The sequence below is a fragment of the Capsicum annuum genome, chromosome 2 (assembly GCF_002878395.1).
Source record: "Capsicum annuum cultivar UCD-10X-F1 chromosome 2, UCD10Xv1.1, whole genome shotgun sequence".
Classification (NCBI taxonomy): domain Eukaryota; kingdom Viridiplantae; phylum Streptophyta; class Magnoliopsida; order Solanales; family Solanaceae; genus Capsicum; species Capsicum annuum.
Window position 1 is genome coordinate 137,760,230 of NC_061112.1, and position 20,169 is coordinate 137,780,398.

The 20,169-nt window shown below is 33.5% G+C and overlaps 2 protein-coding genes, 1 non-coding gene and 1 pseudogene across 3 annotated transcripts; 1 reads left to right on the plus strand and 3 right to left on the minus strand.

Annotated features, from left to right (window-relative positions):
• Positions 1 to 1,849: 1,849 nt before the first annotated feature.
• Positions 1,850 to 3,931, minus strand: LOC107859838 (annotated as a pseudogene).
• Positions 3,932 to 5,081: 1,150 nt separating this feature from the next.
• Positions 5,082 to 5,236, plus strand: LOC124896336. Its single transcript, XR_007052695.1, has one exon. It is a non-coding gene; the product is annotated as a U4 spliceosomal RNA (small nuclear RNA).
• Positions 5,237 to 6,790: 1,554 nt separating this feature from the next.
• Positions 6,791 to 10,561, minus strand: LOC107859837 (GPI mannosyltransferase 1). The gene is made up of 4 exons (XM_016704962.2): positions 9,982 to 10,561; positions 8,934 to 9,116; positions 7,676 to 8,223; positions 6,791 to 7,580 (listed from the first exon to the last, which is right to left on the minus strand). The coding sequence occupies exons 1-4, from the start codon at positions 10,250 to 10,252 to the stop codon at positions 7,260 to 7,262; spliced, it is 1,323 nt and encodes a 440-aa protein (XP_016560448.1). The 5' UTR covers positions 10,253 to 10,561; the 3' UTR covers positions 6,791 to 7,259.
• Positions 10,562 to 11,225: 664 nt separating this feature from the next.
• Positions 11,226 to 16,350, minus strand: LOC107859836 (thiol-disulfide oxidoreductase LTO1). The gene is made up of 7 exons (XM_016704961.2): positions 16,040 to 16,350; positions 15,675 to 15,954; positions 14,137 to 14,393; positions 13,938 to 14,050; positions 12,936 to 13,083; positions 11,720 to 11,857; positions 11,226 to 11,565 (listed from the first exon to the last, which is right to left on the minus strand). The coding sequence occupies exons 1-7, from the start codon at positions 16,139 to 16,141 to the stop codon at positions 11,458 to 11,460; spliced, it is 1,146 nt and encodes a 381-aa protein (XP_016560447.1). The 5' UTR covers positions 16,142 to 16,350; the 3' UTR covers positions 11,226 to 11,457.
• Positions 16,351 to 20,169: the final 3,819 nt, after the last annotated feature.

Consider the following 20,169-nt stretch of genomic DNA (forward strand, 5'->3'; position numbering starts at 1 on the left):
GCACAGGAGCTCCATTTTTGTATTTTTCTCATAGTAACAACACACACCACGATCCATCATCTTCTATTCTTTTTACAATTCACCACACAGAAGGCAATACACAAACGTTCCTCACACACACGCATGCAGTAGGGGTCGGCGGTGATCGGAAAACAAGAAATTGGGGGTTGATTTAGAGAGAGGAAGATGAAGAAAACAGAGTAGCAAAAACAGAGAGTGAAATCGGGATTTGAGGAACAGTGATCGGAGAGGCGTCGTAAAACCCATTAAAACCGGCGACCAAGCTCCTTGCTGTAATCGACTTATATCCGCCGGAAAACAAGAACAGCTCCGTTCTCTTCGATGCTCGTCGGGGCAATCAGTCAATCCAGCACCAAAACAGATCGAAAAAAAACGATCGGGGTTTAGGTACTAATCGAGTTTGGGTTGACTATTTCGGATTCACAAATTCCGATTTGAGGTTCCGATGAGGTCCAATTCATGAGCTCCAGTCAGCTGCTCGGTTTGAAATCAAAAGTGCGATTAAATAATAATCACAGTTCGAAACACTCAATTTAAGGTGGCTGGTCGTTGAGATTTTCTAGTCGGGGTTCAAAGTTTGGCTTCTTTAATTATTTATTATCAATGAAAGTCGATTATTGGAAGGTCGTTTGAGGCTTCAATTCAGATTGCTATTTCTCTATTCGAGTTGGATTCATCGCCGTTGAGGTTCTATTCTAAATTCCAAGTCCGGGTTTTCTTATTATCAACAAAGATCAGATTGTTGAAAGGTCTATTTCTTAACCCATTCTCTTTTTATCTATCTTAATGTGTTGAATGGATTATGAATATGTGTGGTGCTATTATATTTTGTTGGATTTTTGTTGATGTTGATCATGGCGTTTGTGATTCGGTTATGTTGTTTTGAGGAATGAGTTTTATCATGTTTAATGGTTTGATAAAAGGAAAGTTGGGGTGGAATTACGAGATTGATAAAATGATGAATTTGGTTAATGATGGTTTTATTGTTACTTTTGTTCAACTTGGAATAAGCATGAATAACGTTGGTAAACTTGATAGTATCACTGTTTTAGGTTGCTAATTGGATAGGCGAATATAGGCTGTGTAGACGAATTTAGGAACAAGTGTTTTCGTGGAATGTTTAGAATTGACGGCTTTGGTTGAATGTTGGAAATTTCATGGAATGTTTGAAATTTTGTTGAATAATTTGATTTTCTCGCACTAAAAAATATATTCATTTGGTCGGGGAATGCCCCGAAGTATCTGTATATATTTATTCACCGGGAAATGCCCCGAGGTATTATGTACCCGGAGGAAGTTCGTGGTGAAGACCCGAGGCGTCGGATAGAGCATTAGTTCAGGATTAGCGTAGGTTTACTTTCAGTCCCTTTTTATTTCGGGTTGTAATAATTGGACTGGACTTTACATTTTGTTTTGTTTTTGTTTATTGTTTGATTATTTTGCGTGCTTTTGTGTGGTTTATACATTTCGTAATGCCAAAATAGTTGATACACTCTATCAAGCGACCGTGGTTGAACCACGGGATCGAGAGGTGCCTAACACCTTCCCCTCGGTCAACAGAATTCCTTAGCCGGAATCTTTATTCGCAAACCAGTTTAAAGAGTCAAATGGTTTTGAAAAGGATTTTCCAGTGGTGACTTGACACACCAGATTATGCCAAGTGGCGACTCTGAATAAAAAATATAAATAGTTCTTTTTCGAAACAAATTTTTATCTTTGTCACTTTAATAATAAAAATTCTTTCGAAACTTAAAACATTAAGTTCTTTTTTTGGAGCACGTAAAAAGGGGTGTAACAATGTGAATTAGGATGTATATGATCTGATTCCTCATCTCTGTTTGACATGTTTCTTTGAAGTGGCACGAGATGACTGGTTGGACTTGGAAGACTGGACTCTATGTATGCTGCTGGATAATATTGATTAGAACGAAAGTATTTGCAGCCAAGAATAGCAAGCCTGCCACCCAGAGTTGAAGAAAGACGTTCTTTCCTTTAAATTCAAGCAAATAATCCCACAATAACCAGTGACCCTGAGCTGCCATCCACACCAAGATGCAGACCAATCGTTTTCCTCCGAGCTTCATGTTGGTCCATGGTAGGATTAGTGGCAAGAGACAGAAGAACCAAACAAAGTATTGAGCAGTCATAACCTGTCAGAGGAAAAAACACATTATCTCGCTAAAGGAAAATCAAGCTAATACTTACTGATTCTCAACAAAAAATGATTCAAGAATTGCTGACAAACCTTGTTAAACGCAACAAATGCCACAGTCTGCACAAAGAAGCAAAATGGAAAATCCTGCGCAAAGCGGAAAACAAGAACTAGCTGCACTTTAATCTGAGGCAGAAATGAGACGAGCTTTTCCAAGTTTGATAACTCATGTTCATAATGCACGTGTAAGATGATAGAGCAGTGCTTCATGCAAGAAGTCCCAGCCATATAAAAAGAAGAAAAGCCCCGTAAGGAGAAAGAACAGAACTCCAGAAATAAGCCCAAACATTATCCTCCAGGTGAAAAGGCTTGTTAAAAAGTTGCATATGCAACAAGGATCCATAAGTTTTTTACCGCTGGAATTTTGCTGTGACTTGCTTTTTCTAGAACTCCAATTCACAAGAGCAGGTTTTGTACCATACTGGAAGAATAGGGGATCAAGAACTAAAATGATCGGAAGAGCATAAATTATTGGATAGATTCTGATGTGGACGACAAGCCCATACCAAAATGCAGCTTGTACTAAATGACCTGATCAGGGAAACACAACCAAAATCAGTAGAGCATGAAGATTTAAAATTACAAAGAAAAATATGGAGCCACAGTCTCTACTAACCCAAGTGAGAATACAGTAATCTGACCCAAAATATCGGAGGATTCGTGGGAACACTCTCAATTAAATGAATTTGTTGTTTAACCCTATAAAGTTCCAGAGTTCAGATTTTTGGTTTCTATTTTCTCACTATAATTTCAAATTGTATAATAGCTACTACACGGAACAGAGGCAGATTCTTGGGTTCAATTTTCTCGCTACAATTTCAAATTGTATACTAGCTGCTACACGGAACAGAAGCAGATTCATGAAAAAATATTGATTCATTTCTTTATTGGAGAAACCAAAGTCCTAATGGTAAAAGAATAATATTCATCTTACATTGTGTGCTTGCTAAAACCTCATTCATTGGCTCTTGATATTGCGTTGGGTCATTATACACCTAACTCTGGGGTTGAGTGGAGAAAGACAGAGTCTTGATAGGTTTTTGATGACAATCATCACCTAAATCATGATTCTGATAGTGTAAATACTTCCCCTTTCATACTTTCCCTCTTTACTGTCGTTTATATTGCTCCAATGATAATGAAGGTTTGTTAAGGAGGAGACGGACCATTTTGAAAGAGATAAATAACACAGAGAGTAACAGTAGGTGAGTAAAATAACAATGGAAAATAAAAATTTGGGAGTAAATTCTAAACATAACCATACTAGAGGTAAACAAAAGGAACTGGAAGTTTTACCCTTCATTAGACATAATATAATCCAAAGGATTATGGCGCCGATGATGGGCTCCCAATTCCCACGAGTTCCAATGGTAAAGGTGAACGGATTCAAAAGCCATACCAACACTGAATAAGTGCACAATTTCTCAGGCACCCCTCTTAGCTTCAGAATGGCATTGATGAGAAATCCCACGAGAAGATCTGCCGCACGAACTCAATGTAAGTTTCAGTAAGCATATCTGTTTTGGAAACATAATTAAGGTGTAATGTTTCTAAGAGAATTCCAATTATGTATTATTTGCAATAAGGAGATAATAAACCCACATATAAAGGTGCAAGTTCAAGAGCTATTTGACTACTCCTACATTGATCATTTACAAATGACGTACAAATGCCAGTCACAATTAACAATTCGTCCATTCTTAGTTATACAGCCAAAACAACCCCAAAGATTGCCAATGACACCTAATCAGAGAGAGACCGAGAGAGGCTAAAATCTCTTGGAAACCACATATAAGAAGCATTTCTATGAGGGAAAACAAGAAAGAGTAGATAAAAATGGAACCTTTGCAACAAAAACATACCGAGTGTACTCCTACATAGCGGGTCTGAGGAGAGTAGAGTGTACGCAGATCTTATCCCAACCTCAGAGGTCGAGAGGCTGTTTCAATAGACCCTCAACTCAAGAAAAGCAGTCCCGAAAAAGAAGTGACGGAAGTACAAGAAACAACAAATAATAACAAAAATAACAAATAACAACATAACACAAACTACAACAAAACAAATCAATAATCGAGGTACAAGAAACAACAAACAATAACAAAATGGAACCTTTGCATTATCTTGAAATTAGAAACCTTCTTTTTATAGAAAATACAATATAAAAACTTAATTCAAAATTAACAAACCAAAAATCTTGGATCATCAAAAGATTATCTCTCATTTATCTAGCTGTCTCAATAAATAATAATAAACATAAATCACATGAAAATTGTAAAGAGAAGCCAAAAATTAAGGGACAAAGAAGAAAACAAAGGGCATACCTAAAGAAAGTTGGGTACTGGGTAAAACTAGTAGAAAAGATAAGGTAAAAGATACAATAAATTATTAGATATTAAGTAAAGAGGAAATGAGAAGAAAAAAAAAAAAAGATAAAAAAACAATCACACCAAATTGATCGTTGAGACTTTTCATCGGTACTTAATAATAAATTTAATGATACAATAAAATTTAAGTAATAGCTGAAACAAATATTATATTTAAACTAACAACACAATAGAGTACAACCATCCGAATTAAACAAGTGTACTAGTCTCTGGATCTAATTTATTATCCTTATGTTTTTAATTCCAGTTACCATCAAGGTAAAACAAACCTTTCAGTCTTGCTTTGCTTTATCATTTTATTGCGAATAATCATTGGGTTACTAACCTTTTCTATTAAGTTTGGTACGTGATTGGCCGTATGGTAGCAATGAGTCGGTTATTAATTTTGTCCCACATCGGCAACATCAACCCAATATTAGAGGGAAGAGGGATATAAAAGGGATGGCAGAATAAGGAGACAGCTTATCTTTGCGCTTGGGGCAATGACGCAGCTAGTGAGGTTCTAACCGAGGCGCGTCTATTGCTGGTTGAAAACTATTTCCAAACCCCCTCTTTGGCCTTGGTGAACGCCTTGGCCATCGAGAATTTTTGAAAGGGCTTTCCCTCTGGGTGAAAGGCTCTCCCAATTCTAGTCTAAATAAATAAGTAGCGAACTACTTGGTAGTTGTTAGCTTGTAGTTATTGTTTGCTACAAGATCAATTATATTTGTGTGTGTGTGATCATGGCGAAAAGATGCATTGTCAAAGTGATTAAACTGTGACTGAAAGGCGGCTTCAAATGTCCCACATGCCAGTACCAAGGGACTCTAATCCATCTGTCTGCCTGTCTGAGTCGCAGTAGCTGCTGGTACTACTACCAACCACCATTGAAGTAGTAATAAAGTAACAACACAACAATCACATTACCTATTGCAATAACTTGATTGAACAAGGACAATTAAATATTGGAAGCAAGCACAGAGCGTTATCCTCTTCATCACACCACCCAGTTCCTTTGGTTTCCAGTGAAACAAATTATAACTTATTCCTTGCAAGGTTCACCGCTAAGCACTGGAGAGCATAATAAGGAGAAATCTCTTACCCATACAACTGCAGCTCTCTTTTTCTAAGACATCTTTGACAATATCACTCATTTGTAAATGTAGTGCCGGAATAAGCTTCATCTTTTATAGCTACCATTTTTCTCCTGAGTTTAAAAATACATTCTAGAGGTGGCCGTGCACCTATGTTAATATAATTACCACCTTTCTCACCTTTCCACCTTTGCCCATATAACAAGAATAATAGAGTGAAAGAAAGTTGACACCGACCAATAGTATATCAGTTTAACAATAGGCGCATTAGAATAGAGTGCATTGATGGTGCAAGGCAAGCATGATAAGAGGAATAAAAAACTCATGAACAGCAACTCCAGATGGTTTATTAGAAGTTTGAATATAAATATACCATGAAATTAATCCGCTCCGCGAGCATCATGACCAAGGAGGCCAATAACTAGGAGCAATTTAATTTCAATAACCAGTTCATACGCCTTTCCTGAGTCCCAAGTCTCAATCATTGCAACTAAATCATAAAATATCCTGTTAAGAAACAAGCTTCCTGTTATTTCTATCTGTACTGTATGAGCAGAACAGTGATTCTGTGTAACACATTGCTTGTCTTTCTTTACCAGAGAGATATGTCCACTGGAGGTTCCAGGTCCTGCGTATTTTCCAGAGGAAGAGATCTATAAATATTTCAGAAGACTCTCGCGTGGATAGTAATTTCAACTGCTGTTTATTAGGGCTCTCCAACCAAACAGATCACTCCCTTCATTCTCGGCTTTAAGGAGCCCACTCCGTTCATGATCTTCCAACAGACTATTCATTCTCCTCGGGAAATGCTGGGTCCTTGGCCTTGCTTTTGATTTATCCTCCCAATCCAAATTCTCCACAGAATCTCCTACAACTTTGGCATCCAGATACACATTAGGGGTGAAATCTGCGCCTGTAATTTGACAATGAGCTGAACCGGTATGTATTATGGAATCTCCCCGGCTATGCTCTGATACAATTTGTAGCAAAATTAGCTACAAGAAATCACACTAGAAAACAAGGCAACAGGAAATGAAGGAATGAAAACATAGGAGAAGAGAAACTAGAAATTGAAAGAAAGAGTAACTGGAAAATGAAAGGAACAGAAAAAGAGATATCTTTATTATACCAATAATATTGGCTTTACAGAGAAACTTAAGCAAGCTATGCAGATGGAAATGATGTGACATCACTCCTCTAGCTAGCTTAACTCTAGCAAGGGTGTGAAATGAAAAACAAACTAAAATGAGAAGTAAACTGGAATTAATAAATATTCAACTATACTAAATGCAACAAAATTGCAATAGACATTTGTAAATTGCTATTGTAGTGAAGTATGCACTACACAACATGACCAAAAGTTCAAAAAATAATGTCATTAAGATCTCTTGCTACATCTTCAGCGCAGACAGTTCTAACTTTAAGCAGCACCCATTTTGGAGCTATGAAAAAGTCAAGTGCTTTGCTTGATGATGAAAGGCTCTACAAGTCCCGAACATGGCTACACTAATAGCTCGAAAACTCCCACCCATGTGATGATCTGAATTAGGATGTATATGATCTGATTCCTCATCTCTGTTTGACATGTTTCTTTGAAGTGGCACGAGATGACTGGTGGACTTGGAAGATTGGACTATATGTATGCTGCTGGATAATATTGATTAGAACGAAAGTATTTGCAGCCAAGAATAGCAAGCCTGCCACCCAGAGTTGAAGAAAGACGTTCTTTCCTTTAAATTCAAGCAAATAACCCCACAATAACCAGTGACCCTGAGCTGCCATCCACACCAAGATGCAGACCAATCCTTTTCCTCCGAGCTTCATGTTGGTCCATGGTAGGATTAGTGGCAAGAGACAGAAGAACCAAACAAAGTATTGAGCAGTCATAACCTGTCAGAGGAAAAAACACATTATCTCGCTAAAGGAAAATCAAGCTAATATTTACTGGTTCTCAACAAAAACTGATTCAAGCATTGCTGACAAACCTTGTTAAACGCAACAAATGCCACAGTCTGCACAAAGAAGCAAAATGGAAAATCCTGCGCAAAGCGGAAAACAAGAACTAGCTGCACTATAATCTGAGGCAGAAATGAGACGAGCTTTTCCAAGTTTGATAACTCATGTTCATAGTGCAGATATATATGGTAGAAATAAATTGAAAAGTTGTGCCTTGGGTCTGCACGTGTAAGATGATAGAGCAGTGCTTCATGCAAGAAGTCCCAGCCATATAAAAAGAAGAAAAGCCCCGTAAGGAGAAAGAACAGAGCTCCAGAAATAAGCCCAAACATTATCCTCCTCCAGGTGAAAAGGCTTGTTAAAAAGTTGCATATACAACAAGGATCGATAAGTTTTTTACAGCTCGAAGTCTGCTGTGACTTGCTTTTTCTAGAACTCCAATTCACAAGAGCAGGTTTTGTACCATACTGGAAGAACAGGGGATCAAGAACTAAAATGATCGGAAGAGCATAAATTATTGGATAGATTCTGATGTGGACGACAAGCCCATACCAAAATGCAGCTTGTACTAAACGACCTGATCAGGGAAACACAACCAAATCAGTAGAGCATGAAGATTTAAAATTACAAAGAAAAATACGGAGCCACAGTCCCTACTAACCCAAGTGAGAACACAGTAATCTGACCCAAAATATCGGAGGATTTGCGGAAACACTCTCAATTAAATGAATTTGCTGTTTAACCCTATAAAGTTCCAGAGTTAAGATTCTTGGTTTCTATTTTTGCTTTAAACTAGAGGCTCGCTATAATTTCAAATTGTATAATAGCTGTTAAATGAAACAGATGCAGATTCAGTTACAAATCTTGATTCATTTTTTAATTGGAGAAACCAAGTCCTAATGATAAAAGAATAATATTCATCTTACATTGTTAGCTTGCTAAAACCTCATTCACTGGCTCTTAATATTGTGTTGGTTCATTATACACCTATCCCTGGGGTTGAGTGGGAGAAAGACAGTCTTGATAGGTGTTTGATGACAATTCATTGCCTAAACCATGATTCTGATAGTGTAAATACTTCCCCCTTCATACTTTCCCTCCTTACTGTGGTTTCCATTGCTCCAATGATAATTAAGGTACGTTAAGAAGGAGGCGGACCATTCTGAAAGAGATAATATCACAGAGAGTAACAGTAGGGGAGTAAACTAACAACGGAAAATAAGAATTTGGGAGTAAATTCTCAACATAACCATGCTAGAGATAAACAAAAGGACCTAGAAGTTTTACCCTTCATTAGACATAATATAATCCAAAGGATTATGGCGCAGATGATGGGTTCACAATTCCCACGAGTTCCAATGGTAAAGGTAAATGGATTCAAAAGCCATACCATCACTGAATAAGTGCACAATTTCTCAGGCACCCCTCTTAGCTTCAGAATGGCATTGATGAGAAATCCCACGAGAAGATCTGCCGCACGAACTCAATGTAAGTTTCAGTAAGCATATCTGTTTTGGAAACATAATTAAGATGTAATGTTTCTAAGGGAATTCCAATTATGCATTATTTGCAATAATGAGATAATAAACCCACACACAAAGGTGCACGTTCAAGTGCTATTTGACTACTCCTAGATTGATCATTTACAAATGACGTACAAATGTCAGTCATAGTTAACTATTCATCCATTCTATATTATACAGCCAAAACAACCCCAAAGATTGCCAATGACATCTAATCAGAGAGAAACCGAGAGAGGCTAAAATCTCAGGCTAAAATCTCTTGGAAACCACATATAAGAAGCATTTGTATGAGGGAAAACAAGAAAGAGTAAATAAAAGTGGAACCTTTGCAACAAAAACATACCAAGTATACTCCTACTTAGCGGGTCTGAGGAGAGTAGAGTGTACGCAGACCTTATCCCAACCTCACAGGTCGAGAGGATGTTTCCAATAGACCCTCAGCTCAAGAAAAGAAGTCACGAAAAAAGAAGTGACGGAAGTACAAGAAACAACAAACAATAACAAACATAGCAAATAACAATAGAACAGAAACTACAACAAAACAATACAACAATCGAGGTACAAGAAACAACAAACAATAACAAAAATGGAACCTTTGCATTATCTTGAAATTACAAACATTCTTTTTATAGAAAACACAATATAAGAACTTAAATCAACATTAACAAACCAAAAATCTTGGATCATCAAAAGATTATCTCTCATTTATCTAGCTGTCCCAACAAACAATAAACATAAATCATATGAAAATAGCAAACCTCAGACTTCTTCAGCAGTAAAAAAAATCCCAAAAATTAAAAAAAGCTCAGTACCTGAAGAGGAGAAAATAAACTTTCCCCAAGAAGGATGGATGAAAGAATTGGGCACAAGAAGAAAAGCAATTAAGGGTGAATAACGATATGTAGATCTTTGATAAGGAGACTTTCCAGCAGCCACTAAAGCAGCTGCATCTGAGAAAACAAGATAGTCTACATCTGTATATCTAACCTCCATATGGGTATCTTGCCATTCACCGTAAATTATCAAAAACACTCTTAGAAATGCTGACAATATTAGCAGCCACTTCAGATTTACAGTCACCATTGATGAAGGAACTGATCGCTCCAAAGAAAAATGGTTACCCAAAACAAGAGAGGAAGTAGTTATAGTTAAAAAAAAAACAAAAAATACGACTTTTTTCACAATATTTGGCCTTAACTTTTGTACAATTATTTTTAGAATTATCAAAAATTAAAATTCATTAAATTTTCAAAATTTACACTTTGGATTTTTTAATAGAGTTAGACATTATTCCCTTTAATAATGAAGTAGCACGAAGTACAAAGAATGATAGTTCTGAATTTGGGTTTCCATGTTCAAAAATAATACTACTCTTTTATTAGGTTTTGTGACTAGCTTGAAATTCAACATTCAGTTTGGTTTAACTTATTGACTATAATAAATTTTGAAATAAACATTCAACTATGTTAATTAACTATTCCTCATTTCAAAATAGTTGGCCTTATTCATTTGACAAGAGAAAAGTTTTATAAATTTATTTTATTAAATTAATCTTATTAATTATACTTTAAAAATATAAATTTAAGTTTATACATTTTATTTAGTCATTTTATGATAAATGTAATATTGACCGAATATAATAATACTCTCTTGATTTCATAAAAGAATAACTAAATTAAAATAAATATTTTTAGGAAAAAGGTCAACTATAAAATGAAAAGTAGTAAAATCTACTATCTTCTCATGACATATTATTAAAATTTTAAAATAAGAAATGATTGCATTTAAAAAGAAGTTAATGGATAAGGGGAGCAAAATTGACTTCTTGATGCATTTGAACATTACTTTAGATTAAAGTAGGTTCCAACTGACGTTCTTGATCACAAAATAAATGAGTATTAGTATTGATAAGTTTAGATAAAAGATTTCAAATTTAGGAAAGTCAGTTCCTCCCATAATATAAAAATATTAGAATATAGCCTTACATAACTAGAAGAGTTTGTCATAGGAAAAAATAGTGAAGAGACTTTCAGAAGGAAGTTAGACACGTAAAACATTAGAAGAAAACAGTAACACAAAATTCATTACTTGTGGTAATAGTATTTGCTTGATGTATGTACTGGGAAGATGATCCACTCGAATCCTTCACTTTATCGTACTATCTATTCAGTTTTATAACATAAGAAGATAATTACATTATGAAACAAAATAAATTCCAGAGGGCAATAATAAGATGCTTCATAAACTTCAATATCCTAAGAATATGTCACTCTGTTGGTCAGCGTAGTTCATTTAGCCTCCGTAAGAGCCTGTGTTGGTGCCTCCGTAAGTTCTTCTTTCATATTGAAACCAGACAGTATAGCGAGCTCCGAAAGCTGCTTCTCTCCGCTCACAACCTGCCATAATATTATAATTTTAAGGTCCCTCAATGTAAAGAAAGCTAGAGGTTCAAACAGCAAGATGTTCATTTTCTGGTCTAGCGTGCGAATGACTGATGCCTTTATATCTGTTTCAAAAGATTTTTGTAGCAGAAAGGTGGTTCTTGCTCACCTCCCCATTGATAACCCATGTAGGGAACCCTTCAAGTTTTGCTTCTTGACATGCCTTGACCATAGAAGTTCCTTTCTTAAATCCATCAGGAAAGCATTCCACATAGTCTAGTAGCTCTGCTGCGTCTCGTCCAAACATCTAGATGCAGAGACAAATAAACTAATTTAGTACAGAGTACTAGCACCTCTTACCTATTCGGTTAAGTCACAAGTGCATGATGCAAATCAGAATTTCTAGTGTAACTGCAAGGTAGACGGAAACTTTTGATGTGAAGTGTAAGGAAGCAAGGATCACGATTTGTTTTGCCAAAAATACTTTGTTTCCATATTTCAGTGGGACCTTTACAGCCCCTTTTTATATTCTTAAAGATTAGTTGCAATATTGACAAACAGTTTAGGTCAGAAGTAGAGCCTTGGAGTAACTCGTAAAGTTGATGTCATGTGATCAGGAGGTCACGGGTTCAAGCCTTGGAAACAGCCTCTGGCAGAACTGCAAGGTAAGGCAAGGCTGCGTACAATACACCCTTGTGGTGGGACCCTTCCCCGGATACCGCGCATAGCGGTAGCTTTAGTGCACCGGGCTGCCCTTCTTTTTTTTAGTTTAGGTCAGAACTCTGAGAATCTGCTTCTGAACTCTAAACTCTAAAGATAAATCCACTGAAGCTCTTAGCCAATTCCAGCACCAGCAAATAAACACAAAAGATATGAAAGAAATAATTACAAGGGTCCCTCTTTTTCCCTTTAATCATGCTTTTACTTATTAATGGAAGACGTTAACATTCAAGTTTCAACCTAGTAGTAGTTGATGCACATTCATATTCTTCCCTACCCATATCATGTTTTCTTTTGACTCTTAATCAGAGTTCTACCCTTGTTTTGTTTTTCCCTTATAGAATGTTAAGTTAATTTAAGAATTTAGCAATCAGAGAAAGTGGCTGGAGTCCAATCAACATTCATGCTTCACCCTACCAACATCATGTCAGACTTGATAATGGGGAAAGATTTTTCCTTTCCCATTTTCTATGTAAGCAGACATTTCTTTCTGTATCTCACCTTTTTTTTTGTCCAATAAACTGGTGTCACTATGCCATTGAGGCAACCCAAATGGAAATAATTCATCAATTAGAAAACAATCATTTTCATATGCAGTTTGTTGTTTTTCGAGAAACCCATCAAAATGCAGTTCTAAGAAAGCACATTTGCAAAAGAAAGAGAACCTGCTTTTGTTCCTGGCAGTGAGAACACCAGAAAGCCCCATACATTTTTGCCCCAATTGAACGCAGGTGTTTCGCAAGGGATATAGCAAAAGGCGTAGACTCTGTTGTGATCTCCGTTTTAAAGTATTCCATCTCATCCATAGCAGAACTGCAAAAGATGGGAAAGGGAATTTGAGTAATTGTTCTCTTGAATAACGTGCATGATCTTTTCACCAACTACAGATTTCAGATGATCTAAAGTTTTAAGTGTGACTACACATCAAGAACTTTTCTATCTTACAGGATATCTTGTTACTGCTAAATCTAGAAACTGAATAAGCTTCTCCTCCTTGCATAAAGATTGTAGCTTAAATAATTCAAATGAAAGTTTCTATAATCTATGTCAATCAAACATTTACTACCTAATTATAAACAATTTCAAGCCTATAAGCTCAACGAACTACTCTGAGTAGAAGGGTCCATAATTTCGCAAAATCTACTTCATCGAAAATCAAGAAGGAGCGATAAGATATTGCCTCCTTACCAAAAGTTACCGATAGCAACTTTTCTTAAATATACTGTATCAAAGAGTATAAGAATCACAAATTTTAACCTCATAACTGTATGCTTATTTACTCCATTAGGAAAGAACAGCATCCATATTTCGCTACGTGACAGCATTGACAGGCCTAACAAGCTTTGTCCAGATATCTACAGAATTCTTTTAACTTATGTAAGTTAAAAAGTACTTGACGGTTCAGAGTCTCTTATTTATACATATTCCTTTAAGGAGTATCTAACGTGTTATGAGGAGGTCAGATTTAAATTTTTAGCTCCAACTAATCCAACTCCTATTCTGGGGAAGAATAGACAAGGAAATATTAAAGTAAAAAGACCATGTTTTCTTTTGCTTGAAACTTCCTTATATAATGCAAGAAAAGGGAACTCTTGCCTGTTGTCCTTTCAATCCAAAGATTTGCCTAATATTATCCTACAATGTGTAAATGCATACGGAGGGTTTACCTGGTACTCGAAGGCTGAGAGACACTGTATGAATTGTTTAGGGTGGAAACCACCAAAAGAACTGTAAGTAACAGTATACCCACATCTTTTTGCACCTCTTCAGACCCCAAACCCTGTGTATGAAAGCCATAGTTTTGTCATTAGCAATGCATATAGCCATAGAAGCTAAACAAACAATGTTATCTGTGGTGGAGATAACCTTTATACTGCTGACGAACAAACCAAACGACAACAGAACAGAAGCTAAACAGTACGGACAAAATTCCCCAGTGAATTTTGTGCTTAGAATGTATAAGAAGTATGCACTGGCAGCTGCCATGGAAGTAGTTGTTCCAAGTAAAACCAAACGCCCGTTAGCTTCACCAATTCCAAGAGGCCTGCTTTTCTGGCCCAATTGTATCCCAAGTACTGCAACTACTCCATAAGCCACCATACCAATCAATGGAAGAGGAACACCTGGCAAATGCAAAAGGATGAAAACTGAATCTCTTTCCAAACATATTACCTGCAATTTAAATGACATATTGCCTTCAATTTGGTGATTTTCCAATCTATGTCTTTCGGATCAAATATATACAATTCACAATGTAACAAAATTAGCAGTCGTTTACTCTGACAACAACATAAACTCTATAATAGAACGTTCTACCTCCTGTGTGAAATGATTTAACCTTCAAGAGGAGTTAAACATTTTGTTAGAAGAAGAAATCTCACATAGTGCAGGTTTTCTACAAACTTCCAAGGACTACGGATCAAACAGATGTAACAGGTCCAATGGGATGGGCAGCTGAGAAGATAAGCTGTCCCAGCCCATAACAGGCCTAAGTATGCCCTGAACAATTCGCACGTGTTTTGTTTCAAGATAAAGGTAGAACTATTCACCTCTGTATTATGCATGAGCAATTGGAGTTACATCAGTACGAGAATTAGGAGCTGCTACTTCAAGGAATTGGGTTATGTTGGGGCCTCACCAGTACGTTTACTGTCAACATCATCTTGTCAAGTATGTTGGACCAATAGATATTGGTATTTGGTTTTGCTAATTTTGGCTCCACGCTGGAGTTTGTTTAAACTCAGTGCAATCAATGTGTGCCAGCTTATTATAACACCGATATAAGGGAAGCATGAACTTCTCAGCCCAATTGCATTCTAGGCATTCCATTCGTTGATAAAACAAACTATCTACCTTATAGCGTCTCTTTTGAAGTTGCTCAAAGATTATGTAACTGAGAAAAGGCTATTATCCATATACGCTGGTCTAATTATCAATAGATTCCTTTGGTTAATAACCTCTTGTATTTAGTAAGATTTCTTGGAACCAACTTCGTTTCATGTCCGAAATTAATATTTTTAACAAGCAAAACTTACCATCTCCATGTACAACAATAACAACACCTAAGCCCCAATTCCTAATTAGTAGGTTCAGCTCTATGAACTCCAACGGGATGGGGTTATCCCCCGCAATATAACAAATTTACTACCTCCATCTGTAAATAGAGGCTTCACTATGTTTCCAGAGATATTATACAACATAAATAGTTATAATCCTCTCTTTATTCTTCTGAACATTTTTTTCTACAAGCAGAAACTTAAACAAAACTAGACATTTATGATTACTTTAAAGTTTGTTTCTTTTAACAAAAAATTAGATATTTATAAAAGGCTACAAAGATACTTCTAAAGTAGAAAGTTCTTTTAACAGTCCGAAATTCCTAAAAATAGCAAGGGATATATTACCAAACACAGCTGAATAGCTGCTATTGAGGATGTTGCCGCAGCTGCCACCATCACCAACAGGACAAAATGCTTCAGAATTAGTGAGCTTGAGGTAAGTCAAGTAAGAAGTCTCGAGAAACCCAATCCCTCCAAGAGCTGCACACCAATTGTATGCTGAAATGCCTGTATCAACAGAAGTATCCGGCAACACCACCTTAGATTCCGACTCTGTCTCTGCATCTTCGACCTGTCTCGATGAGCAGTTCACTCGAAGCAACAACAATCGCCGAACCGAATATCTCTTTAATAAATAATCAATAAGAATGTCAATATTTGAGAGAGAGAAAAAAAAGTGAATGTTGAAAAGATGAAGAGTAAGTGTTTACCTTGAGTTGAATGAGGGAAGATACGGAATTAGAGCGAGATGGCACGAGATGAGAGGTATGGGTGGGAAAAGGAGAAGATGAAACGCCGATGAGACTGGCCATCAGCTCTGAATTGGGTGGCGCTCCGCCGTGAGTAGTGGTGGTTTGACTAGTTCTCCGGTGGTTGTTGGTCGTTAATTGAGCTGCGGAAAGTGTTGCTCGTTAGTCGTTACTGAATTTGGATTTGGATCTCTCCAGTTTTCGGACCAAATATTGGGCTCTGGCACTTTATGTATTGGCCCCGTTTGACACGAAAACATAATTTTTTGGAGCTAGAAATAGAGTTGAAATTAAAATTGAAGTTGAAATTGTATTTGATCATAAATATAAATTAGAGTAAAATTATTTTTAAAATTTTGTGGAAAAAAAAAATGAGTAAAAAAAAGTGAAAACAAGATGCATTTGGTCATGAAAATTTCAAATACAATTTTGAAATTGTACATAGAAAAGTGGAAACAAATTTTACTTGTTTTCACTCATACTTCTCTCACAAAATTTTAAAAACAATTTTAGCTTATATTCATGGCCAAACACAACTCCAACTCTAACTCCGAAAAATTATGATTTTCATGGCAAAACCAGACCTTATTATATTTATACAATAATAATAAAGTATTTATTTTTCTTTTCAATCTTGATATATTTAAATATATTTTTTTAATAAAACGATTGCATATGTTTTCTAGGATTCATCCGGAATCTAGTATGAGTTCAACATATGTTATTTTAATATGTATTTAGATAATTTAAGTTGTTAACTATTGTAATTTATAATATTTTTTTTTATGTAATTTTCAAATTAATAGACGCCACTTTTCTTGTCCAATTTTTTGCGGCATTGATAGTCAATTATATTTTAAAAATAATTTAAGTTTTAAATTATTATGATTTATAATACTTTCTTCTATTCCAATTTCAGTGACACTAATATAATTTCAAGAGTCGATCAAATATTTTATATCTTTTAAATTTTTTAAGTTGTTACTTATTGTGATTTCTAGTATTTTTCATGTAATTTTTTTGAAATATATAACATATTAAATTATTTTTAGATATTTTAATTGTTAATTATTGTAATTTATAATACTTTTTATGTAATTTTTGAATAATATATGCTACTCTCCTTGTCCAGAGTTTTGTGTCGACGATAACCATTTTTAAATAATTTAAATTTTTTATCATTGTGATTTATAATATTGTTTCTATTTCAACTTATGTGGCACAATGCTTAAATTAGCATAATAATTAATTAGGGATGATATAATAAAATGTAATTATTATTATTTAGTATTCAGTATTTTTATTATGTGTATGTGTTGATTCAAAAAGAATTTAGAAACATTTAGAAATGTGTTGAATGTTACAAATGTTAATAATCCATTTGGTGTTTCTCGATTTCTCTACATTTATCTTTTGTGTGTTTTTATTCTTTTGCCCTTTGAGTATATGAAGTAGTTTTTTTTGGTTAAATATCATGAATTTTTTTATTCATAGTATATATATATATATATATATATACATACATACATATAGTAAAATCATAGATTCAATATTATTAATTTTTCAATACATAAGTGACTTATAATAATTAATTGTGGGTGATATATTAAAATCACGATTGAAGCAATAGAAATCAGTTAATTTTTAATATTTTTTTTGTTAATTATTGTTATTTACAGTAATTTTTATTTCATTTTCAAATAATATATGTTGCTTTATATCTACTTCTGTCCCGTCTCAATTTATGTAATTTTGATAGTCAATCAAATATTTTATGTTGACATATCATTTTGTTATTCTTATTTTTCTAATACATAAATGACTTATAATAAGGAGTGATATAGTAAAATCATCATTCAAAAGACGGAAATTTAATTTAAAACATTAAGAGTTAATTTCGCATTTTATGTCTATTTTGTTTTTCATTAAATATTATTTATTTTCTTAATATCTAGATGACTCATAATAATTAATTAAGAACGATTGATTATGTTATTACTATAAAAATTAATATAATTTTATCATATCCAATAGTAATCATCGATAATTCACCAAAATAGTATATTAATTAAATACGGGATGCTATATTTGCATATGCAAAATATGATATTATTAAACATTATTGGATAGTACATTATATTTATCTTTCACAATAATAAAATTTTACTATATATTTTTATTTATTTCTTTTTAATTTGATACATATTGACCCATCACAAATTCTAAGAAAATATTCATTAAAAAATTATTTTTATTAAATTAAATTTATTAATTTTGTACTTTGAAAATTTAATTTTAAGTTTAAATATTAGTATTTCTATATAAGAAAAAAATAATTTTAAAATTTAAATTTACTAAAATAAATAAATAAATAAAAAGATTAATTTTATATATAAAAGCAAATTAAATAATAAAATTGATTTACTTTAAATATTTAGTTGCAATTAATTAAGATAATTTTTTATTTTGTCATGATTTATGGTGCACCGATAAAATTTTGAGAGTTGAATAGAACTTTTATCTATTTTTAAAAAAGTATTTTAACTTGTTAATTATTGTGATTTATAATAATTTTTATGTAATTATTTAATAATATATTTACTCATTGTGTCCCAATTTATGTGGCTTCGATACAATTTTGAGAATCTACTAAAATTTTTATATATCTTTTAAATATTTTAAGTTGTTAATTATTATGATTTGCAGTACTTTTCCTTTATCTCAATTTATGTGGCATTGCTAAAATAATGAGAGTCAATAAAATTTCTATATGTCGTTTAAATATTTTAAATTATTAATTATTGTGATTCGTGGTAACAAATTAGTTTTGAACATGATATCCAATTAAATAAATAATTTTTTTTACTTCCAATATGTAGTTATAGTTAATTAATATAAATTAATAGAATGTATTAAATACTAAACCATTATGATGAAACGATGAAATTATTATATATTGGGGCATGGTATGTAATTAAGTGGGAGTGGATGGCTTTTTTGGTAATTGCATGAGAGGTGGTCGAAACCACCTCTTCTATATAATACTAGAGAAGCATGGCTCGTGTCAGCACGAGTCCAATATTAAGATATTTATTTATCTTTTCAATCTTGATTTATTTAAATAAAAATTTTTAATAAAAGGATTGCATATGTTTTCTAGGATTCATCCAGAATCTAGCACGAGTTCAATATATGTTATTTTAATATGTATTTAGATAATTTAAGTTGTTAACTATTGTAATTTATAATATTTTTATATATTTTTTAAATTAATATACGTTACTTTTCTTGTCCAAATTTTTATGACATTGATAGTCAATTATATTTTAAAAATAATTTAAGTTTTTAATTATTGTGATTTATAATGCTTTTCTTCTATTCCAATTTCAGTGACACTAATATAATTTCAAGAGCCGACCAAATATTTTATATTATTTAAATTTTTTAAGTTGTTGATTATTGTGATTTCTAGTATTTTTCATGTAATTTTTTTGAAATATATAACATATTAATTTTTTATAGACATTTTAAGTTGTTAACAATTGTAATTTATAATACTTTTTATGTTAATTCTTTAATAATATATGCTACTCTTCTTGTCCAGAGTTTTCTGTCGACAATAGCCAATTATATTTTAAAAATAATTTAAATTTTTTATCATTATGATTATGATATTTTTCCTATCTCAACTTATGTGGTACAATGCTTAAATGACTATAATAATTAATTAGGGGTGATATAGTAAAATCACGACCAAAGCAGCTGAAACAGAGATCGGTCATTTTTTTTAAATTATTAATTATTGTTATTTACAATACTTTTAATTTCATTTTCAAATAATATATGTTGCTTTATATCTTCTTCTGTCCCGTCCCAATTTATGTGGCACTAATATAATTTTGATAGTAAATAAAATATTTTATGTTGGTATATCATTTTGTTATTCTTATTTTTCTAATACATAAATGACTTATAATAAAGAGTGATATAGTAAAATCATCGTTCGAAAGATGAAAATTTAATTTAAAACATTAAGAGTTAATTTCGCATTTTATGTCTATTTAATAAAAAATAAAATAGACATAAAATGC